At 35.1% G+C, this 25,574-nt stretch overlaps 1 protein-coding gene across 1 annotated transcript in view; it reads left to right on the top strand.

Moving 5' to 3' along the window:
- Positions 1-25,574, top strand: part of GBE1 (1,4-alpha-glucan branching enzyme 1) — a 297,920-nt gene that overhangs the window by 141,178 nt on the left and 131,168 nt on the right. The window contains exons 4-7 of the mRNA XM_029213759.1: positions 5,227-5,352; positions 6,192-6,327; positions 8,819-8,909; positions 17,832-18,041. Of these exons, the coding sequence (XP_029069592.1) occupies positions 5,227-5,352; positions 6,192-6,327; positions 8,819-8,909; positions 17,832-18,041 (563 nt within the window). The remainder of the gene's footprint in view (positions 1-5,226; positions 5,353-6,191; positions 6,328-8,818; positions 8,910-17,831; positions 18,042-25,574) is intronic.

Below are 25,574 nucleotides of genomic sequence, written 5' to 3'. Positions count from 1 at the left end.
GGTTGAAACATCAGATTCTCCTCTGGAATATCACTTATTTTTCTACTTAATTATAAACTTGTGATTACTTTTTCTAATGCTCTGTTTTATTTTTGTCCCACTCACTTCTAAAAATTACTTAAAAGTATTATATGTTCTATACGTGTGTATTTCTTTCTCTATATACACACACATATTTTTTGTCACATTTTAAACACACACAACAGAATACTGATATTTAGCGTTGCATGTTGGTATGACTGTACCCATTGTTTAAAAAATATGTATATAATATCAATTATATATTTTACATATTATATACATATTACATATAGTATCAATTACGTTAGATATTATTATATAAATTAGAGGTAATTTAAAAGAGGAGGATATAACATTGCTTCATAAATTAGAAATCACTTTTATTGCTTATTTATTTTGACCTGTACCCTACTAAATAGTTATCTTTATTAATAATTTTTTTCCTTCATAGCATGTTGTTGTGATTTTGGTAGTATAATCTGGGCAAATCAAATTATATTTTTCAATATCTGTGCCTTTTCTCTTCGTCTTCTACACGTTCAGTCTTGAAACCCAGAGTTACATGCAATACCATTTTCCAGAGTATCCTACCACTTCTAACCAGCTGAACACATCCACTGTTTTCATATAAAATTGTTGGCCACCTGAGGAGCATCTTATCTCAGTGATTTTTTGGTCCAAAGGAACAATAGTCTTTGACAAGAACCATTTCAAAAGATATTCCTAGATTGAATGAATATACACACACAAACACAAGTTTTTAGGTCTTCACTGTTTTACCAAACTGTTTCTTATATTGTATATTTGAGTTTTAAATGTCATTTTCTAAATAAAATTTGACTTCATACAGTTCACTAAGTCAATTTGACTTTTGCACAGGTAGAGGTTTATTTTATTCACTTCTTTATTTAATTTAATAATGTCTTTTGATGTTAACCTCCCATAAGTCAAAGAGATAATTTGGCTCATTAGAAAAGGAGCCTAATGACATTTTTACCATGTTATAAAATGTTATAATTACACAAATTATCAATTTGCCCTACAAAAGTTCGTCATGATATTATTTTCATTAGTATATTTCTTTAAAGTGATTATATATATATTTTTTATTGGAGTGATATGTGGTGATATTAATATACTTTTTTTTTTTTTTGGCCGCACGACTTGTGGGATCTGAGTTCCCTGACCAGGTATTGAACCTGAGCCTTCAGCAGTGAAAGCATGGAGTCCTAACCACTGGACCACCAGGGAATTCCCTAATATACTTTTTAAAGTTTTATGTTTAACACTGTGTCAATATATTTAAAGTGTATATATATACACACATATATATGGAACTTGGTAGCACAGGTCCACAAATATGTACACAATTGTATAATTCATCTATTTGCAATCCTTATCAGAATACTTATTTTTTTCTGATTTATAGAAGCTCTACAAGTGAAATGAATTGATAACAATATAGAAAGATACAACTGGAAAATAAAAGCTATTAATAATTTCTCTATCCATAGGCAACCATTTGTATATATGTACATTAGGAAGATGCAATACATTCTTTTTTATAACTTGAAAGAATTTTCTTGCAACCTTCAATATAATTCAGTGGTATAATTTTTAACAAGCATACACTATTCAGTCATTCACTTTTTGCTAATAAAAGTAACACTAAGATTAATAGATAAGAATATAGTTCTTTGGTCACTTCTCTGATTATTTCTACAGGGCAAACATCTATAATTAGAATTGCTGAGTCATTGAGAATTACTTTTTTTTGAATTTTTGATCCTATTGCCAAATTGCTATTTAGAATGTTCATACTATTTTATACTCATACTAGTAGTGTATGAGACTTTCAGTTTGCTAGTACCAAGTGAATTCTTCTACCCATCAGCTATTAGACTTACTATCATTGAAAGATCAATCAAGCTAGAGCTTTCTTTTCAATTTGCTATATAACATGTTCTATTTTGAGGTTGTAAATTAAATGATATAAAGTTTTATCTAAAAAATCTGAATCTGAACTCAAGAGAGCACAAACTCAGTAAGTACACTCATCTCTCCCCTTTTTCCCCCCTAAAACGCTTCAGGAGCAAAATTTAGTCCAGAAGGTTATATTTTTTACTCATTGGAAGGTCTCTCAAGTTTGGGTTATTTAGATTTACTATAATACTCTTATTTGTTATCACAGCAACTTAGGAACAGTAAATCAAAGGTGAGGTAAGGTGGGTACTGTTGGCAAGTGTGTTTACTAGTAAAATCTAAACTGCTATAGCAAAAATACATCCAAAATTCAGGAGCCTAAAGAATAGAGAAGTGAATTTACCGTTTATGTAATGATTACAGTGAAGTGTTCTAGATGTGGTGGGAAGATTTTTTTTATGTATCATTTAAGGATCCAGGCTCTGATTTTATTGCTAAGAAAAAAGGAAGGAATTAGATAATTAAAAGTTTCCACCCCAAGAAGCAAAATTAATAAAAATGATGAACAAAAATGTCTAATATAAAACACTAATAGAAATGAAGAAATAGAACTTTTGGTAACAAAAATATTGAAGTCATTCAAAATGAGTAAGTCATCCATTGTCAGGTGTAGGATTTGATTTTGCCGTACCTTCAAGCTCATAAGTTAACCTGTTACTGTTTCGTGGATTCTGGCAGAAAACACAGGACTCCTGAGTCAGAGATAAATGACTTTATTACTCATGGCACAGGATGTGCATCATACTTGCATTAGTTCCCCTTGCTTTCTAAGTCTTATAGGGGTGACACTATAGGGTCTAGATGGATGCTATGCACACAGCTAGTTTGCCTCATAGGTGAGGAGTATTTACCTTGGGGAATGATTTCTTTTATAACAAGCAGTAAGGAAAGCTGTCCATTGTCTTCAAGGGAGACATTATCTCATTCCTTAGGGTTGCTTGCTACAAACACAACTCTGAGAAATGGCCTCTGTCATCAATAGGACCTTATATTCTTGCTGTACCCAGCAAAACATGTAGGAGTGAGAAAGACCCATAGAAGGACTGTTCCTTCCAACTTCCATCACTCAGTACCCTCTGAAGACATTCATGTGTACAGCAAGATAAATAAGTTAATGTTCCAAAGAATGTGGAAATTATATTCAGCATAAGGAAATTCTTCATGTTCTTTGCTTAAAGTTTCAAATATTCTCTCTGCCAGCAGACACCTTGAAAAATACTTATTGGTTCATGATCATCCTTTGGAGGGGTTGTAGAGCCATTTGCAAAAAAGAGAAAAGATAGGTGGATGGATTAGGCAGGGTGCTATCCATTGAAAACTGATTTCTGGTATTTTATTTCCCCATTACCTGTCCTGGGTTGATGAGTGAATAAAAAGACTTTTCTCAAATATATCACTGTGTGTATTATACTAGAAAGTTATGTGACTTAAGGGACATATTTTGGGGGATAAAATACTCTGGGACTGGGTTGATCCTATTCATTCATGTTTTGTGATTACTATTTGAATAATAGAAACACTTAGTTGTGATGGGCTTTAATAAGTGGGAGGCACAGCTAAGGAGATAGAATTGAGCTCATGTAAGTTAGATGTTCCTTTTCACCACTCACCTGTCCCCTCCTCCTTAAATCATGATTTATTCTTTTTCTGTATATGAAGGAAGTGCCGTTAAAGCCTGTTAAGAAAAAGGAAGTATCAGAAGCTCTGCTTAGCTTTTGGTTCTGCCAGTTGGTGACTTTGGGACTTCTGGCTACTCACTTAATATTTGGGTTATAAAGATTCTCTGGGGGCTTCCCTGGTGGCGCAGTGGTTGAGAGTCCGCCTGCCGATGCAGGGGACACGCGTTCGTGCCCCGGTCCGGGAAGATCCCACATGCCGCGGAGCGGCTGGGCCCGTGAGCCATGGCCGCTGAGCCTGCGCGTCCGGAGCCTGGGCTCCTCAGCGCGAGAGGCCACAGCAGTGAGAGGCCCGCGTACAGCAAAAAAAAAAAAAAAAAAGAGTCTCTGGAATCAAGTGAGATATGACTATGAAAGCCCTTTCTAAACTATAAAACATTCTACAAATATTTAATGACCAAGAATTATGCATACTTGAGCTTTTCTCTATTAAAGGAGACCAAAGAATATATTCTTTCTCAACGCTGAGAGCATATTGATCATTCAGCATTCAGGTCAGCTACTGATCTGAACATTTTTTGTCACACTCTACCTACTCTTAGAAGGTTTAATTAATTAAAAAAAAAACTTAAAACTATACCTGGAAGCTCTGTTCACTATTTAACCATGCTGATAAATTCAAAGCCCTCTATTCAGTACTAAGTCTAAACTGGTGGATTCCGTAAAAGTTGCCTTTGCATTTTTTTTTTTTTTTTTTTTTTTTTTTGCGGTACGTGGGCCTTTCACTGTTGTGGCCTCTCTCCGGCTGCGGAGCACAGGCTCCGGATGCGCAGGCTCAGCGGCCATGGCTCACGGGCCCAGCCGCTCCACGGCATGTGGGATCTTCCCGGACCGGGACACGAACCCATGTCCCCTGCATCGGCAGGCGGACTGTCAACCACTGCGCCACCAGGGAAGCCCTGCATTTTTATTGTTATTTTTTATACTGATAGCAATAGTGATACTATTGGCAAATATAGGAACAAATGGTTAAAAAGGAAAATGTTTGGTTTCATATGGTAAAGCATACTTGGAATAAGGTGTAGAAGAAATTGAGAAGTGGAAAATATTTGTAGGGTAGTGTGTGTGTTTGTGTGTATTATAATACAATTATTAGTCAAAACCCATGTTATCATTAATTGCTATGAAAAGGAAAAGGAAGAGATGGTGATATAACTCATGACTTTTTAAAAAAATATACTAGGATCAGTTCCTTCTGTTGATTGATTTATTGACGGTAGCTTCCAATAATATTCATGTCTTTTTCCTATCTACTGTATGCTTACTTTAATTAACTACTATAATGGTTGGTTGGCAATGATGAAAATTGCCAGAGAATCATAAAATATTCAAGCTGGAAATGACTTTAGGGATCATATACCATGGCAGATGAGGAGAGCAAGGTCCATAGAATTTAAACATCCTTAAGGTAACACATCTGGAAGGCAGTTTCGGTTCTTAAGATCATTCCTCCTTTTCTTACTTGTCACAGTGCTCATAGAGTATCATGCGTTATCTTAGAGTTTTGAAAGTATTTTAAGGCCATAATATCTTGTTCTCTTTTTAGGTTGTTATTAGGAGTAAAAGTGGAGAGATCTTGTATCGTATTTCACCGTGGGCGAAGTATGTGACTCGTGACAGTGATAATGTGAATTATGATTGGATACACTGGGATCCAGAACACCCATATAAAGTGAGAACAACAACTCTTTAAATAAATGCATGTTCCAATATTTCTAGGAGAATTAATTTTTACTTTTATAACTTTTATTGTAATGTTCAACTTCTCTCTTCACCACTGGTTTAATATTTTACATCATAATGTACTCATTTGCTATATATATATATATATATATATGTCCATCATCTGTAGCCAATAAAATATAAAAGTGAGTTTTTGTTTTATCGTGTGTTTCTGAAGTTGTGGGCGGAGGAAGAACACTAAATCTCTATGTACTGACCTATAAGGGATACTGATTTTTAAAAATTTTAGCTACAATTTCTGATTAATCAAAGACTCTCCAGTGGTGTAATATTTCTCACTGTCATGGACTTGAAGCAGGATCAGTGTCCTTAGGAACAACGAATAGTCAAGACATCTCATGAATGTATTAATTAGGGTAATTTTTTAAGCCTGTCTTATTGATAAGAGTTATAGGTATCTTGGAGCTCACTTTTCTGTCTTTTAAGTTATCAAAGCTTGTTGATAAATGCTTTGCATTTAATAATTATGTATGTATTTCACAGTTCTTATGTTTTCTGTAAGGCTTAGGCTCAAAATACATCTTCACTCAGTGATAAGGCATAAGCCATCGCATGACTACTCTTTTCAAATAGGTCTATTACCATGATCCTAAAAAGGATTTTTTTTCAAAAGAAAGTTTAATGGAGGCAGCCAGTGCCTTTTATACGTGAAAGTAGTTTCAAAGTGTTTGACTGAGTTAATTCATCATTTCATTTAACATGCTTAATCTGTTAGTGTCATACCTGCATTTTTGGCTTAATTCTATATGTAATTTTAATATTCTGTAGTTTAAGCATTCCAAACCAAAGAAGCCAAGAGGTCTACGAATTTATGAATCTCATGTGGGAATTTCTTCCTATGAAGGAAAAATAGCTTCTTATAAACATTTTACATGCAATATACTACCAAGAATCAAAGACCTTGGTAAGTAATAACTCTGATTTTTATTCAGATAAAATTTTAATGAGTCTGTTCTCTTATTAGAGAAGCTAATTACAAGTGTCTCTTTTATTGTGTTAAGAGATTAAATATGTAATAGAAATGCATGTTATTTTAGGCTTCTCAAATTGCCCTGTAATAGTGATAGCATAGAAAAGAGAAATGGAATTAGAACATAAGAATTCAAGATATTATTTCAATTTTAATGTGAAATGATGGCTTCCAAAATTATAGATAAATATGTAAGCATAATTACTTTTCTACAGGAGAGTTTTGTTTTGTTTTGTTTTTGCGGTATGCAGGCCTCTCACTTTTGTGGCCTCTCCAGTTGTGGAGCACAGGCTCCGGACATGCAGGCTCAGGGGCCATGGCTTACGGGCCCAGCCGCTCCGCAGCATGTGGGATCTTCCCAGACCGGGGCACGAACGCGTGTCCCCTGCATCGGCAGGCGGACTCTCAACCACTGCTCCACCAGGGAAACCCTACAGGAGAGAATTCTTATCAATTTAAGTGGTCATTGGTTATAGCCTGTTCATTTTCGTCTGTTAGGGAAAAAAATCTTACATTTGTAAGGTGACTAGAACTCATTTTGTTTCAGAGTCATTGTATATATAGCTCCTGTCTGGATGACTTTTAGACAGATATTTGTGGTGCATCTTTCTGTGTGAGTCACATTGGTCTAGGTGTTTGTATTGGACTCTAATGACACAAACCCTGTCTTCATGGGAACAAGCAGGAGAGTGAATAGTGTACTGCTGAATTATTGATTCAGAATGCTTTAGATCTGTTATTTTCTTTTTATAGGTAATGCTTTTTATCATTTCTCAGCATATTAGCACCTGCTACAGTGGCTAGGCAGGAAGATAAACTACATTTAATTAGTCTGCTTCTGGTAGGCAGTCCACATTTTGGCTAGAGGAAAAGTTTCTCATGGTTGAAATTTTTAGTTATATAGGGATCTTGATTACCTGAGATGGTGAGGTCAGGTTCCAGAAACCAAAATTAATTAAATGTTTGGATGATTTAATATAAATTATATTTAATAAATATTATATTAATATTGTTATACTTGAGATGGTCTCTCATTTCATACTGTAATAAATTGTTTATGACCTGGATCTTGCAGAAATTTCAGCAGAACAAGGATTTTCTTATTCATCTTTGTGTTTGAATTACCTAGCCCAGTACTCTGGCCATAAGTAAGTTTAGGAATGGTTAATGACATAAAATGTATAATAAAAGCTATAAATTGTTACTTGGTCAGAAGAATAATATTGATTACATAATAGACAAATAAACTACAAACTCTGTATTTTGTGACTAAGTATTATACTTGGTTTATATTATTGAGCAGTAGTTTATATACATATTTCTACCAGTCCTGATAGAGTTAATTTGTTTCTTTTTTTAACAGTAAAGCCAACAGTAATAACTTTTCAACAGATTCTGAATCATGGAGTTTATGTTATCCTTTAAACTTATGAATCCTCAATTCTGAATGTGAATCGTAATTGTTCCAATATTAATTATGTACTAAAATATGTGCACAAGAAGTTATATTGACATGAATTAGACTTTGAGAACAGAATAGGAATATTTTCTTTGCATGTTGCAGAAGGCAATTAAATCATATTTGAAAATTTTACCATATTTTACTTTGAAGAAAATGATTTTTTTAGTTTTTTAAAAGACCAAAGTTTCTTCTACTCTGATTATTTGCTTACATTAAAAACACATTAATAAATATATTTGTGTTAAGGATTTTTAAAAATACATACCTATCTTTTTGAGTCAGTTCATTTGAGTCAATTTATTTAGTGTTAAAGCAAAACATTTTCAGATAGAGAAAGGAAGGATGTATGTGGGTGTACGTGTGTGTGTGTATACGTGTGTGTGTGTGTGTGCACGTGTGCACACATGTGAGCCCATGAATGACTGTGGAGTAATTTTATAGGTCCTAGAAACAGTGGAAAATGGAAGCATTAATGCTGGCTTTATAAAAGCTACCTTGTAGAAAAATGGATTCAGTGGTATGGTATATCTTATGTTAGAAAAAAGAGAAATATAAAGAAAAAGGTGAAATAAAAAGTACATGGCCTGCAATCAGTTACTTTTATTTGGCTTTCACAATCTTCGATATGAATATTACAAGTGCAACTGAAGTTTAGCATATGCAGATTGCCATCTTTAATATTCTAAAGCCAAATTAAGTATATTTGCATATCACTTATTACTTATTAAAATGAAGACATTTCAAATAGCTATACTATAACCCTCAAGAACTAACTGTCTGATTTTATGTTAGAAGGTCAGACAAGCAAAGATGTTAAAGTAGTAGAACTTTTCAAAATGACCAAATCTTCTAGATTATATGTAAAATGTAATGCCTTTTGAACAGGGTGCTGTGTTTATATATTGTTTTCATTACTTTTTAAAAATGTGGCTCTTAATCTCTATTTGACCTTTGCTTATACAGGATACAATTGCATTCAGATGATGGCGATCATGGAACATGCTTACTATGCCAGTTTTGGTTACCAAATCACAAGCTTCTTTGCAGCTTCAAGGTAAAATGAAAGAAATTATATCCATTCTTGTTTGAACAAAACATTTAAAAAATGAAATGAATTTCTATATTTTGTATGATGCCTTATAACCTATTTTAGGGTTAACAGAGCTAATAGAAGCTGAGCATTTTCTTTTATTAAGATCATAGACTCTCATCTCATCAAGCCTTAAAGTCTGGCCTGATTTAACATTGCTTTTCACAAAATGATTTCTGGTACAGAATATCCAGTTAGCCAGCTGAAATTGTGATATGTTCGGAGGCCTAAGCTTCAGTCAGAAAATCCTGACTTATGGAAGCCATTATTGCTAGAGCTCATATCCTTTTCTGGAAAGAGATTGACTTATGTAGGAAGGTAACTGAGGAGGCCCTTGGTGGGATATATACTACCCACAGAAGGACTGTCCTTCTTCCCAGGGTGAAATCCAAGGAATATTGTTCTCTGGGCAGAAAGACATCTAGGGGTCCTATGCAGAGAGGTACTGACCCGAATAACCATAAGTTGAACAAGTCCAACATTGTCTCTGCCACATGGAGCACAGGGTGGTGGCATACAGACATAAATCCAATAATCATACATATTATGATTTCCACATGTAATAAAAGCTAAGAAGAAGATGGCAGATTTCTCCAATAACATAGAATCATGGGTCTAATCAGTTTAGATTAGATCTGAACTGATGTTACAACTGAGATCTAAAACATGATTAAGAGATAAACAGTTTTCAAATCTAAAAAAAAGAGTTACCTGGGGGGAGGAGTGAAGTGGGAGTAGGTAGATAGCATTCCAGACATACAGAAAAGATACTGGTCCCTTCACCTGTTTCTCTTCATAGGACTTCTCCTTGAACGAGTTATCTGTCCTTGCTGTCTCTAATTCCTCCACTCCTCTTCTTTCTTGAACTCATTCCAAGTACACGCTCCACCACTTTGCTGAAACTGCTCCTGTCTAGGATACTGTTGCCCTCTGCATTGTAAAGTCAATCATCAGTTCTTAGCTTACTTGTCAGCAGCATTTGGCACAATTGATTACTCCTACCTTCTTGCAACTTTTTTCTTCTCTTGGCTTTCAGAATATTAAACTTTCCTGTTGTTTTTCTCACATGTTTTGTTGCTTCTTCTTTACTTCGTTTGCTCTTTCTCACCAATAAAGATGGGCCATTCCAGTGTTCAGCCCTTGGCTTCATTCCTTCCTGTATCTATATGAAGAATTGAGGTCTCATCCATTCTGATGACTCAAATACACTTTATTTTATTTTGAATTTTATTTTATTTATTTTTTTATACATCAGGTTCTTACTAGTTATCCATTTTATACATATTAGTGTATATATGTCAATCCCATTTGCCCAATTAATCACACCACCCTGCTGGCTGCTTTCCCCCCTTGGTGTCCATACGTTTGTTCTCTACATCTGTGTCTCAATATCTACCCTGCAAACCAGTTCATCTGTACCATTTTTTAAGTTCCACATGTGTGCGTTAATATACTATATTTGTTTTTCTCTTTCTGACTTACTTCACTATGTATGACAGTCTCTAGATGCATCCACGTCTCTACAAATGACCCAATTTCGTTCCTTTTTATGGCTGAGTAATATTCCATTGTATATATGTACCACATCTTCTTTATCCATTCGTCTGTCGATGGGCATTTAGGTTGCTTCCATGACCTGGCTATTGTAAAGAGTGCTGCAGTGAACATTGGGATGCATGTGTCTTTTTGAATTATGGTTTTCTCTGGATATATGCCCAGTAGTGGGATTGCTGGGTCATATGGTAATTCTATTTTTAGTTTTTTAAGGAAGCTCCATACTGTTCTCCATAGTGGTTGTATCAAGTTACATTCCCACCAACAGTGCAAGAGGGTTCCCTTTTCTCCACACCCTCTCCAGCATTTGTTGTTTGTAGATTTTCTTATGATGCCCATTCTAACTGGTGTGAGGTGATACCTCATTGTAGTTTTGATTTGCAATTCTCAATAATCAGTGATGTTGAGCAGCTTTTCATGTGCTTCTTGGCCATCTGTATGTCTTCTTTGAAGAAATGTCTATTTAGGTCTTCTGCCCATTTTTGGATTGGGTTGTTTGTTTTTTTAATACTTAGCTGCATGAGCTGTTTATATATTTTGGAGATTAAATATTTGTCCGTTGATTCGTTTGCAAATATTTTCTCCCATTCTGAGGGTTGTCTTTTCATCTTGTTTATAGTTTCCTTTGCTGTGCAAAAGCTTTTAACTTTCATTATGCCCCATTTGTTTATTTTTGTTTTTATTTCCATTACTCTAGGAGGTGGATCAAAAAAGATCTTGCTGTGATTTATGTCAAAGAGTGTTCTTCCTATGTTTTCCTCTAAGAGTTTTATAGTGTCTGGTTTTACATTTAGGTCTCTAATCCATTTTTTATTTTATTTTATTTATTATTTTTTTTTGTGGTACGCGGGCCTCTCACTGTTTTGGCCTCTCCCGTTGCGGAGCACAGGCTCCGGATGTGCAGGCCCAGCAGCCATGGCTCACGGGCCCAGCCGCTCCATGGCACGCGGGATCCTCCCGGACCAGGACACGAACCCGTGTCCCCTACATCGGCAGGCAGACTCTCAACCACTGCGCCACCAGGGAAGCCCTCTAATCCATTTTGAGTTTATTTTTATGTGTGGTGTTAGGGAGTGTTCTAATTTCATTCTTTTACATGTAGCTATCCAGTTTCCCAGCATGACTTATTGAAGGGACTGTCTTTTCTCCATTGTATATCCTTGCCTCCTTTGTCATAGATTAGTTGACCATAGTTGCCTGGGTTCATCTCTGGGCTTTCTATCACATTCCATTGATCTATATTTCTTTTTTTGTGCCAGTACCATATTGTACTTTCTATCACATTCCATTTCTATCACATTCCATTGATCTATATTTCTTTTTTTGTGCCAGTACCATATTGTCTTGATTACTGTAAATTTGTAGTATAGTCTGAAGTCAGGGAGTCTGATTCCTCCAAGACTGCTTTGGCTATTTGGGGTCTTTTGTGTCTCCATACAAATTTTAAGATTTTTTGTTCTAGTTCTGTAAAAAATGCCAGTGGTAATTTGATAGGGATTGCATTGAATCTGTAGATTGCTTTGGGTAGTATAGTGATTTTCACAATATTGATTCTTCAAATCCAAGAACATGGTATATCTCTCCATCTGTTTGTATCATCTTTAATTTCTTTCATCAGTGTTTTATACTTTTCTGCATACAGATCTTTTGCCTCCCTAGGTAGGTTTATTCCTAGGTATTTTACTCTTTTTCTTGCAATGGCAAATGGGAGTGTTTCCTTAATTTCTCTTTCAGATTTTTCATCATTAGTGTATAGGAATGGAAGAGATTTCTGTGCATTAATTTTGTATCCTGCAGCTTTACCAAATTCATTGATTAGCTCTAGTAGTTTCCTGGTGGTATCTTTAGGATTCTTCATGTATAGTATCATGTCATGGGCAAACAGTGACGGTTTTACTTCTTCTTTTCCAATTTGTATTCCTTTTATTTCTTTGTCTTCTCTGATTGCCATGGCTAGGACTTCCAAAACTATGTTGAATAATAGTGGTGAGAGTGGACATCCTTGTTTGCTCCTGATCTTAGAAGAAATGCTTTCAGTTGTTCACCATTGAGAATGATGTTTGCTGTGGGTTTGTCATATATGGCCTTTATTATGTTGAGGTTCACTCTGTGCCCACTTTCTGGAGAGTTTTTATCATAAATGGGTGTTGAATTTTGTCAAGAGCTTTTCCTGCATCTATTGAGATGATCATATGGTTTTTATTCTTTAATTTGTTAATATGGTGTATCACATTGATTGATTGTGTATATTGAAGAATCCTTGCATCCCTGGGATAAATCCCACTTGATCATGGTGTATGATCCTTTTAATGTATTGTTGGATTCAGTTTGCTAGTATTTTCTTGAGGATTTTTGCATCTATATTCATCAGTGATATTGTTCTGTAATTTTCTATTTTTGTGGTATCTTTGTCTGGTTTTGGTATCAGGGTGATAGTGGCCTCATAGAATGAGTTTGGGAGTGTTCCTTCCTCTGCTATTTTTTGGAAGAGTTTGAGAAGGATAGGTGTTAGCTCTTCTCTACGTTTGGTAGAATTCACCTGTGAAGCCATCTGGTCCTGGACTTTGTTTGTTTGAAGATTTTTAATCACAGTTTCAATTTCATTACTTGTGATTGGTCTCTTCATATTTTCTATTTCTTCCTGGTTCAGTCTGGGAACGTTATACCTTTCTAAGAATTTGTCCATTTCTTCCAGGTTGTCCATTTTATTGGCATAGAGTTGCTTGTAGTAGTCTCTTATGATTCTTTTGTATTTCTGCGGTGTCTGTTGTAACTTGTCCTTTTTCATTTCAAATTTAAATGATTTGAGTCCTCTCCCTCTTTTTCTTGATGAGTCTGGCAAATGGTTTATCTTTTTTTTTTCTACCTTCTCAAAGAGCCAGCTTTTAGTTTTATTGATATTTGCTATTGTTTTCATTGTTTCTATTTCATTTATTTCTGCCCTGATCTTTATGATTTCTTTCCTTCTGCTAACTTTGGGTTTTGTTTGTTCTTCTTTGTCTAGTTACTTTAGGTGTAAGGTTAGATTGTTTATTTGAGATTTTTCTTGTTTCTTGAGGTAGGCTTGTATTGTTGTAAACTGCCATCTTAGAACTGCTATTGCTGCATCCCATAGGTTTTGGGTCATCATGTTTTGTTGTCATTTGTTTCTAGGTATTTTATTTCCTCTTTGATTTCTTCAGTGATCTCTTGGTTATTTAGTAACCTATTGTTTAGTCTCCATGTGTTTGTGTTTTTTACGTTTTTTTCTCTGTAATTTATTTCTAATCTCATAGCGTTGTGGTCAGAAAAAATGCTTGATATGATTTCAATTTTCTTAAATTTACTGAGGCTTGATTTGTGACCCAAGATGTGATCTGTCCTGGAGAATGTTCCGTGTGCACTTGAATAGAAAGTGTAATCTGCTGTTTTTGGATGGAATGTCCTACAAATATCAATTAAATCTATCTGGTCTGTTGTATCATTTAAAGCTTGTGTTTCCTTATTAATTTTCTGTCTGGATGATCTGTTCATTGGTGTAAGAGAGGTGTTAAAGTCCCCCACTATTATTGTGTTACTGTCGATTTCCTCTTTTATAGCTGTTAGCAGTTGCCTTATGTATTGAGGTGCTCCTATTTTGGGTGCATGTATATTTATAATTATTATATCTTCTTGGATTGATCCCTTGATCATTATGTAGTGTCCTTCCTTGTCTCTTGTAGCATTCTTTATTTTAAAGTCTATTTTATTTGATATGAGTATTGCTACTCTAGCTTTCTTTTGATTTCCATTTGCATGGAATATGTTTTTCCATCCCCTCACTTTCAGTCTGTATGTATCCCTAGGTTTGAAGTGGGTCTCTTGTAGACAGCATATATATGGGTCTTGTTTTTGGATCCATTCAGCGAGCCTGTGGCCTTTGGTTGGAGCATTTAATCCATTCACATTTAAGGTAATCATTGATATGTATGTTCCTATGACCATTTTCTTAATTGTTTTGGGTTTGTTTTTGTAGGTCCTTTTCTTCTCGTGTGTTTACGACTTAGAGAAGTTCCTTTTGCATTTGCTGTAGAGCTGGTTTGGTGGTGCTGAATTCTCTTAGCTTTTGCTTCTCTGTAAAGGTTTTGATTTCTCCATTGAATCTGAATGAGATTCTTGCTGGGTAGAGTAATCTTGGTTGTAGGTTCTTCCCTTCCATCACTTTCAATATGTCATGCCACTCCCTTCTGACTTGTAGAGTTTCTGCTGAGAAATCAGCTGTTAATAACTTTATGGGAGTTCCCTTGTGTGTTATTTGTCTTTTTTCCCTTGCTGCTTTCAATAATTTTTCTTTGTTTTTAATTTTTGTCAATTTGACTACTATGTTTCTCAGCGTGTTTCTCCTTGGTTTATCCTGTATGGGACTCTGTGCTTCCTGGAGTTGAGTGGCTATTTCCTTTCCCATGTTAGGGAAGTTTTCAACTATAATCTCTTCAAATATTTTCTCAGGTCCCTTCTCTCTCTCTTCTCCTTCTGGGACCCCTATAATGCGTATATTGTTGTGTTTAATTTTGTCCCAGAGGTCTCTTAAGCTGTCTTCATTTCTTTTCATTCTTTTTTCTTTATTCTGTTCTGCAGCAGTGAACTCCACCTTTCTGTCTTCCAGGTCACTTATCTTTTCTTCTGCCTCAGTTATTCTGCTACTGATTCCTTCCAGTGTATTTTTTCATTTCAGTTATTCTATTGTTCATCCCTGTTGGTTTGTTCTTTAATTCTTCTAGGTCTTTGTTAAACATTTCTTGCATCTTCTCAATCTTTGCCTCCGTTCTTTTTCCAAGGTCCTGGATAATCTTCGCTCTCATTATATTGAATTGTTTTTCTAGAAGGTTACCTATCTCCACTGCAGTTAGTTGCTTTTCTGGGGTTTTATCTTGTTCCTTCATCTGGTACATAGCCCTCTGCCTTTTCATCTTGTCTCTCTTTCTGTGAATGTGGTTTTTGTTCCACAGGCTGCGGGACTGTAGTTCTTCTTTCTTCTGCTCTCTGCCCTCTGTTGGATTAGCTTATCTAACAGGCTTGTGCATGTTTCCTGATGGGAAGGACTGGTGGTGGGTAGAGCTGGCTGTTGTTCTGGTGGTCAGAGCTCAGTAAAACTTTAATTGGCTTGTCTGCTGATGGGTGGAGCTGGTTTCCCTCCCTGTTCGTTGTTTGGCCTGAGGCGACCCAACACTCGAGCCTACCCGGGCTCTTTGGTGGGGCTAATGGTGGACTCTGGGAGGGCTCACACCAAGGAGTACTTCCCAGAATTTCTGTTGCCTGTGTCCTTGTCCTCATGGTGAGCCACAGCCACCCTCTGCCTCTGCAGGAGACCCTCCAACACTAGCAGGTAGGTCTGGTTTAGTGTCCTGTGGGGTCACTGTTCCTTCCCCTGGGTCCCAACGTGCACACTACTTTGTGTGTGCCCTCCAGGAGTGGAGTCTCTGTTTTCCCCATTCCTGTTGAAGTCCTGCAGTCCAATCCTGCTAGCCTTCAAAGTTTGATCCTCTAGGAATTCCTCCTTCCATTGCTGCACCCCCAGGTTGGGAAGCCTGACGTGGGGCTCAGAACCTTTACCCCAGTGGGTGGACTTCTGTGGTATATGTGTCATCCAGTTTGTGAGTCACCTACCCAGCAGTTATAGGATTTGATTTTATTTGGATTGCGCCCCTCCTACCATCTCATTGTGGCTTCTCCTTTGTCTTTGAATGTGGCGTATCTTTTTTGGTGTGTTCCAGTATCTTCCTGTCAATGATTGTTCAGCAGTTAGTTGTGATTCTGGTGCTCTTGCAAGAGGGAGTGAGAGCACGTCCTTGTACTCCACCATCTTGAACCAGTCTCCTCAAATACACTTTATATGCCAACTGCCAAATTTAGTTCTCCAGTCCTCACCTCTGTTGTGAACTCCAAACAGTGCCTATTTGAGGTTGGGGTATATAATACATATCTCATTCTTAACCTGTTCCAGATTAAATATCTGATCTTATCTTCTAACCTTCTTCTCTTGCTATCTTCACTAACATAATAAATGACATCTCCATCTTCCAATTGTTTAAGCCATCTGCCTTATACTTGACTTTTCCCTTTATGTTTGCCCCCCTATACTCTAGCTATCAGAAAACCTAGCCACTGGTAACTTCAAAATATATCCCCAATCTGGCTGCTTCAACTGCTACCACCATGGTCCAAGTTGCTGTTTCTCATCTGCATTATTTCATTAGGTCTGTAACTGGTCACTCTATTCTCTTGTCCTCCTTCCCTAGCTTTCTCCCCCCCACACACATATGGACCACTTTCTGCACAGTATGTAAAGTCATCTTTTTAAAATGAAAGTCAGATCATGTCACTCTCTTGCTCAGAACTCTGATGATTCCCTGTCCCTTTCGGAATAAAAGCCAAATGCCTTACATTGATCCATGAGGCCGCATGTGATCTGGTTCTTGGCCAACTCTCTGAGCTCATCTCTTTCGTGATTATTCCACTCCAGCCACACTAGAGTATTTGCTCGCTCCTCCATGGAATCTGCTATCAGGAGCCCCACTGCATACTAAGCACTGTACTGTAGCGTGGGAAACTAGATGGTCAGAGCCCCTGCCCTCAAGGGACATATAGTCTAGTGAGGAAGAGAGACAGTAAACAATTCATCACAAGGGTGATTTTTTATTTAAAAGCAAAAGTTGATGCTGTGGAAGACTGCAGTATTGAGATTTTTATATAGGTTAAGAAAGGCCTTCCTCTTGGGAGTGATTTTTGTTTCCTATTTCACGCTGACTAGAAAACTGTTTTTAACACAAACCCACGTGCATATGAGCTGCCCATCTTTCTGGCTTGGGTGGTGACAGGACCCACTGGTACTTGAGGCATTCCAATCTGAGAATAAGTAAGTACAGGAGAAATGGCCTCAATTAAGGCACCAAGGATATTCAAAGAAGTATTCTAAGAGCCCTCACAATCCCAACCATGCATGCTTAAAGGGGTGGCCAGGTATGTGGACAGGAATGACCATACCCCTCAAACTAGCTAGGCTTGGCGATGGAAATCAGAAGCTCTGAGTATAGAGAAGTGGAATTTTACTATCTACCTACTCAAAATGTGAATTTTCATTGTGCTATAAATCTACAATTAACAACCAGATTTATTTTTTTATTGAATGCTTTTAAAAATGCCTAATAACAACTTTAAGCAACTTTGATTTATATCTAAGTATTATATCATACGACATTTGTACATTTGAAGTATCTAGTACTGTGCTGGTAAAACAATTGATTCTCAGTAAATGATTGGCTGTTTGGTTTAAATATGATGTGATCTTGTTTTTGCTGTCTCCTTTACCTTAAGCCGTTTTGGAACGCCTGAAGAGCTGAAAGAACTGGTTGACACAGCTCACTCAATGGGTATTACAGTCCTCTTAGATGTGGTACATAGCCATGCCTCAAAAAATTCAGAAGATGGATTGAATATGTTTGATGGGACAGAGTCCTGTTACTTTCATTACGGACCTAGAGGGAATCATAATCTTTGGGATAGTCGATTGTTTGCCTACTCCAGGTACGTACATAGAATATGGAAATGTCTTATTTGTTTAAAAAATAATTCAAGGGGGCTTCCCTGGTGGCACAGTGGTTGAGAGTCCGCCTGCCGATGCAGGGGACACGGGTTCGTGCCCCGGTCCGGGAGGATCCCACATGCCGCGGAGTGGCTGGGCCCGTGAGCCATGGCTGCTGAGCCTGCGCATCCGGAGCCTGTGCTCCACAATGGGAGAGGCCACAACAGTGAGAGGCCCGCGTACCGCAAAAAAATAAAAAATAATAATAATTCAAGGAATTTTACTAAATTCATTGTATGTATATTCTCTCACTGGTATTTAATTTCTTAATTTTTAAAAAAGTTTTATGAGAAATGTTTAACATACTAATAGAATTTACCTTGTTTTGATTAGCACATGTATTAATGGTAAGTTGCACTAAATTTCGGTTTTACAAATCATATGCTATTTAACATATATTGGTTATATTGCCCCTTAAAAGGTTAATGTGAATAATTTTTTGATATCTAAAAAGTACTTTATCAGTTTGAATTAAACATAGCAAATCACCTTTTAATAGAAGAATACACATTGTTTTAAGTAGGCCATTTTTTAAAAATCATACTTTATGTTTTGCTATCTTAATATTACCATGTTTTTGATCGCAGCTAAATCTTAATATTACCATGTTTTTGGTTGCAGCTAAACTATAATAACAACTAACATTTATTAGTATGTAATATGTCAGGTATGGTGCCAAGGATTTAGATATATTAGCTACATATTTTATTTATTCTGCACAACAATTCTACTTACATGTGGTAAGTACTATTGTTATGACCATCTCACAGATAATAATGTAAGGCTTAGTGCTAAAACAATTCCTTAAGATTAAATACATCTCTGACTTGCCATCTAATTAGAAGGGTGTTTTAGGTGATTAAATCTAAATTCCAAAATATGGCAAAAATGTTGTAAAATAAAAAATACTATCAGCTTGTATCCATTTTTTATCATAAGTGATAATATTATGATTTCAGGCATATTAAAAGTAGCAGAGTATCAAGTAATGTATAACTAATTTTTATAATATTTCTGAAAGAGTTTAATGAATTTTCTGTTGGATGTTGTACCATAAATAAATATGTACATATCTGGAAAACAGACAGTGTAGAAAAATGCTTCAGCAAGGACTTTGATAAAATGAAAAATTCTAATGTTTCAGCAAAAATTAGATGACTTTTTTTTTTAGATGTCTTTTATATGGAGGAAGTTGTTTTGCTTCACTCTTTTCTTATTATCATGCATTATTTTATATTTCATAGCTGTATAGGAATCACTCGTGCCAGATGAAGCAGCATAATATATGAGAAAAGACACAAGAGTTAGAAGCAGGTGGCAGGGTTCCAGGCCTAGTTTCACTCTGGTACAAATCGATTAATCATTCTGGTTCTCAGGTTTTCATTATAAGAGGAGGCAGAGTTTTGGGATTAATACAATTCCCTCTGTAAAGGTATTTTGTATTTGTGTCACTTTTTGAATATTGCTTTTTATACTGTAGATTTATAATGAGTAAAAGGGACTGAACCTGTGCTAATTCTATGATACAATTCTTAACAATTTCATTATTGAGTAAATCTTGTCAAAGTAGCTTGTGGACAAGAAATACAATTAATTGAACTTTCTGGTTCATATTTGGATGAATAATGTTGGCTCTATCCTGTAGAACTGTGTCTTATGAAAGAAATACACTAAATTGTTAAATTTTTATGTTTTGAAACTATTCTGCTGTGGAACTGTGTCTTGAAAAGAAATACATGAAGTAGGTGGATTTTTATGTTATAAAATGATTCTTTATTTTATTAAAATATTTATTATAGGGTATTTTTCTGTATCCTGAGCTCTCAAAGTCCATTTAAAGTTATCCAGTTTTCTAAGGAAAGGGACTTATACATAATTGTCTTAAAACAATTCTATTGTTTATATTACTGAAATTAAGGCATATTTAATATTGCATTGGCCAAAAAGTTTGTTTGGGCTTTTCCATAAGATGTTACCAAAAAACCCGAACGAACTTTTTGGCCAGCCCAGTACTTCTTTTTTATTGACTTAACTATTAATCTTTCTAAGGTGCTTACTTTTGGTAAATAACATGTAGTATGATTTTAGCTTGTTATTTTTTTTTATCATGACTTTTCGGGGCTGCATTATGTCATGTAGGCTTAGACCTCCGTAAATATAGTTCCATTTAAAATGTATTTCTATTATTCAATATGTGGTTCTATTTGACAATATTTAAATTCTCTAATTTTTATAGAATTAGTATTTTCTATATAGGTTTATGCTTTTAGTTACAACATCATTAAACAATATAGATAAATCCTACAAAACCAAATTTAAAAAGTTAAATCACCAAATTTAAGGAAATAATTCTGTAATATTTAGGTTTTTCAACTTATAACATACTAAAGATTCTAAAATTCTTTGAATTATTTTCTCAATACTGTGTTGTAATTTATTAAAAACTTTATTGATAAAATTTATGTTAGCCTGATGAAAGTGTACTGCATTTTTCTTTTTTTTTACATTTTCCTCCTATTCTGACTAGTTATAGCATATGTAATATAACATTGTTTTGGTGTAATGCGAAAACCATTTTTATAATCGGCATTCATGATGAAAGTCCGATGCTGTTTTGGTTATTTATTGCTGCTTAACAAACCAGCTCAAAATTTAGTGACTTCGGACAACAGCAGTTGTTTATTTTACTTCCAGATCTGCAACTGGGGCGTAGGTCAGTGTGACATTTCTTCTCTTCCATGTTACGGTCTGGGTCTGGAAACTGACATGGCATCATTTCTGCTATAAGCTATTGTCCAGTTACAGATTCAAGGGGCATAGACCCTTTTATTTCAGTGACAGGAGTATTAAAGAATTTTAGGGCTAAGTTTTAAAATCCCCACATCTAACAAGTTTTAACCATACACAGTAAATATGCCAATTCACAAATTCAAAAGAGATGTATTGAAATACCTATGTGGAAATATTGTTATTTTTCTCAGCTGTATTTCTGTGGTAGAGAGTTTGTCTGAAATAGGCAATTTTCAAAAAATATACTAATCATTATAAAACTAATAATGCCATTTTTGTTAATTAGAAAATATAAAAAGGCATAGAAAATCCAAAATAAAAATTATTATTCTTTACAAATAACATTATTTTTATGTGGCGGCACTTAATGAGTATTCTTTTCATGCATATAAACACAGGAAAACCCAAACCTTTACTATTACTCTATACATAGGATAGCTATTCGTCTATAATTGTGGGCTTGTTCCTTATCCAGATGAAATCAGAAACAACAATTTATACTTCATGTTTTAAGATATAAACAACAATTTATACTTCACCCCTTGCCTTTGATATGTTGATTAATATTATACTCTATTGAAAAGTAGATATAAAAATGGTACAGGGTTTGCCTAAGGCCCTAATAAACCTCTTTTTTGAAAACTTGTAATAATTTTTGAAATTAAGAAAATGTTGATCTTATATAGAATCAGCTTCTGTAGAGATATGTTGCTGATGCTTATTTCATTCTATCTGTATGTCACAACCTGTCACCATTTATAATCTCTGATTCGAGTGTCATCATCAGAGTTATCAGAATTAAATCTCTCACTCTGAGTAATACCAGAGATCCTGACTGTGCTATTTCATTACCTGTTATGAATACATTTCCAATCAGGAGCTGCCCATGTTTTAATTTTCTGTCTACTTGGCTGAACTGCCTTCTAGCTCTGCTAAATTACTAATGACAGTTCATAGCAGAGGTTGGGTTGTTCTTTCTTTAGTTGGTAAAGAGAACTTCTTGACAAATCTGTCACCCATAAGTTTCAAAAGTTTCTAGAGTGAGAAATAATGGATATAATTTAATGGTCTCAGTTTTAAATTGTATTTTGCATATGTGTCTGACACTATGTAAATGCACTTGATAAAATAACAAGACAACTGCACAATTTGTGGAACTTAACAATTATTATACCGTAACCTTTACTAAAGCTTCGAATGAGAACAGTTTCTTTGTTAAGTATTTCCTTCAAAGATAAGATATGAATCTCAAAGGAGATAGCATAGTAGAGCTCATGCTCATTTCCCCGCCCCCCCGAACCTTACATTTGGGTACAAAAGTAGTGTAATCGTATTCTGTCAGCATGAGTTTGTAGTGTGACAACTGTTAGGCAGGAAGATACTCTTACCTTGAGTTATTAGAGTTCCTTTCAGAAACAAAAAATGAATCCAGTTTGATTTTTTAAGGTCATAACCACATGGAATAAAATATCTTTTAGTACATACACTATAATATGTGGATCTTCTTAATCTTGCTAGGTCTTTTCCACGAGTTAGAATGTGGAAGGAAATTCATGGGGCCTTCCCTTCTGAGAGTGGATATTTGAATCTTAAATATTCTGTGATATCTTATGTGATGTTTCTTTTTTAGTTTGTCAATATAGTGAGTTGCATTTATTGGTTTTGAATGTCAAGCCAATCTTTTTTTTTTTTTTTTTTTTGCGGTATTCGGGCCTCTCACTGTTGTGGTGTCTCCCGTTGCGGAGCACAGGCTCCGGACGCACAGGCTCAGCGGCCATGGCTCACGGGCCCAGCCGCTCCGCGGCATGTGGGATCTTCCTGGACCGGGGCACGAACCCGTGTCCCCTGCCACGGCAGGCGGACTCTCAACCACTGCACCACCAGGGAAGCCCTGTCAAGCCAATCTTACATTCCTTGGATAAGCCCTCATAAACATAGGTACTAAAATTCTAAAGAAAATTTTGGCATATATTTATATGATATTACATCACGACAATCAATTATTAATGATGAACCTTAATTTAAGAATTATTGTTCATTGATATATTAATTAATGAATATATGACACCATTATGATTAGCAGGATATTTAAAAACTAAGCATCCAGGGCATGAATAGAAACCTCTAAAATATTATTTTTTAAGAGAGCTTTAAAGTCATATGCTGCTTTGTGATTTCTTAAAAGCAAAAAACAAAAAGCATCAGGCCATCGGGTGAAATAATCACTCTTTTTTGCTATAGTAGAAATGGCCACAATAACACAGAAAAATAGCATAAAAAGGGTAAACGTGTTCAACTTCTGTTGAAAACAGGTATTATCTGGAAAAGTTTTAGATTCATCTAGGACACATTGCTAGATATATATGCTTGAAATTTCTGTGCATATGCTTATCAGAAATTTGGGATAAAACAAATACAAAAAAATCACTCCCTTCAGGGTATAGGTGACATTTTAACAGTTAACTTGAAGTAACTGCTTTCAAAGAAAGTTTAGCTATGGGGAAACCATTTGGGGAAAATATCAAGAAAAAGTTTCCATCTTTGTGATTTTATTGCCACAAATGATTTCAGTCATAAAAATTCTTTTATTTGCATACATATGAATCTTGGAGCATTTTTTGCCAAGTTTCTAAAATTGTTCCAATTATAGTTTGTCTTAAGCCCATTGGTTATGCTTATAAATATAATTATAAATATAAATTAATCACCTTGTGGTTAATTGGCAAGATCACCTAACTAACTTCAGAGAAGTTAGTTACAATCCATATTTCATGAAAGATGGTAGATAGTGGAAGGAGTTGGAAAAAAAAAGTTTTATAACTTAATAAAGATAGCCATTGATTCTCTTCTTTCATTTATATCTATGTATTTTAGTGAACTATTATAGCCAGGATGAGCATTAAAATCACCTATCAAAGCAATTTTAAGTTTAACCAGACCTTGATTATTTTACCTTTATTTTTAGTTTCTTTTTGTGGATCTATTAATATATTACTAAAGTGGTATATATACAATTAATAAATAAATATACATATGGAGGAGTGTGCTAATAAGGCACACAGTCAAAAAAGTTTACAAATAAGTGCTTAGGTAAATTAAGGTTAACATCAAAGATTTTTTTTTTAAAGAAGAAACTTTTTTTTCTGATCAATTCATTCATAAATTTATTGAATAAACTTATTGAGCATTTACCCTATGTCATATCTTTAGGGAGACGATATTTTCTGTATATTTAAACTAGCACAAAACCCTAAGAGAAAGTATATGTTTTAATTTCTTTGGATAGATTTCAGAACATTGAATTTTTTTTTAATTGAAGTAATACAGTATCATTTTAGACAAATACCTTTCCTATTTGCTTAATAAAAAGCAAATGATGAAAGATTAAAAGACAATTTCAGACATAGATTTAGCAAACAGTTAACTATTCCAAAGGGAGTCGGACAATTAAAAATAAACTAAGAATAACTTACATAGCCTATTCATTAAGAATATTAAAATTTCACAGTAAGATTGTTAATAATGCTGGATGTCCCATAAAAAGTCTTTCTGTTTTCTTCTTTTACAGAATTTTCTCTCTTCCTTTTAGTAATTTTTCCTTGTTTAAACCAGAACCTTATTTCAGCTTGATTGAGGCAAATGGTTAAATCTATTTCAAAGAAGGTAGAGTTAGATTCAAAATTCAGACAGGCTGATTTTCTTTTGTAAAGGCGATTAAGGAAGTTGCTATATCAATCTAATCTGTCTGGATTTGAGTTTGAGTGGTAGAAATACTACTTTTTTTACAGGGTTTATGAGATTATTCAGCCTGGCAGAAAGGTTTCCATTGCTGCAAAGTAAGGATTTACAGTCTTTGTGTAAACTTTGTTCCTGGTATTATCTGCCTCGTTTATTCCCACAAGTCTAAACTTTAAGTGCACAGGGATATCGTGAAAATATCTTGAGTATTTAGGTCTTACTCACCTGTAACATTCACCTTCTCAAACACAAACTCACTCTAAAGTAGGACTCTACTTGGTAATTTACCTTAAATTTGAAAATGTCGAGCATGGCTTCAAAAGCAGCATTTTTAACTTCAGGCAATGGTACATGCTTGTGAAAATGGTCCAAGGTCCCTATTCAGTGGTTGTTTATTTAAGTCTGCAAATTTTGTTGAGTCTATAATAATAATATCTGGGTTTTTCTTATGACCTTTTTAAACAAGCAGGTGAAATGTGAAAAAAAATCCATTTTTCTCTTTTTATCTGTGTGTAACAAAACAACTTGTTTAAGCATGTCTGTTCTCTAGGTTATGGACTAGCTGTTTTGAGGTTATGAAGAGATATTTCATGGTTCCCTAGCTGAATGATTTCCTTAGTGTTATGCTGCAGATAAATAACCTATGTTATAGTGAACCAATTATTTTCAGAAAATATAGGTATCTTAAAATTTTGGAAGGGCACATAATTTATAAGTAACATAAAAATTATTTATTTTTGAGGGTCTCCTCCCCCCCACCCCCCATTCATTTGGACTAGTGATCAGGCATATTTTTCTCAAACTTCTGAATTTCCCATCCCAGTTTTGTGGTGGTGAGATATCTCTATTTGGTCTTCATTCTGCTTCTTTTTCTTTCACTGTTAGTAAGACAAGCCATCAGCCTCAGGATTTATTTCATTGTCTTTTTTCAGCTTAAAATATCTCCC

This window comes from Monodon monoceros, unplaced genomic scaffold, assembly GCF_005190385.1.
Source record: "Monodon monoceros isolate NGI ecotype Baffin Bay Population unplaced genomic scaffold, NGI_Narwhal_1 Super_Scaffold_11, whole genome shotgun sequence".
Classification (NCBI taxonomy): Eukaryota; Metazoa; Chordata; class Mammalia; order Artiodactyla; family Monodontidae; genus Monodon; species Monodon monoceros.
This window is presented reverse-complemented; position numbering and strand designations above follow the sequence as displayed.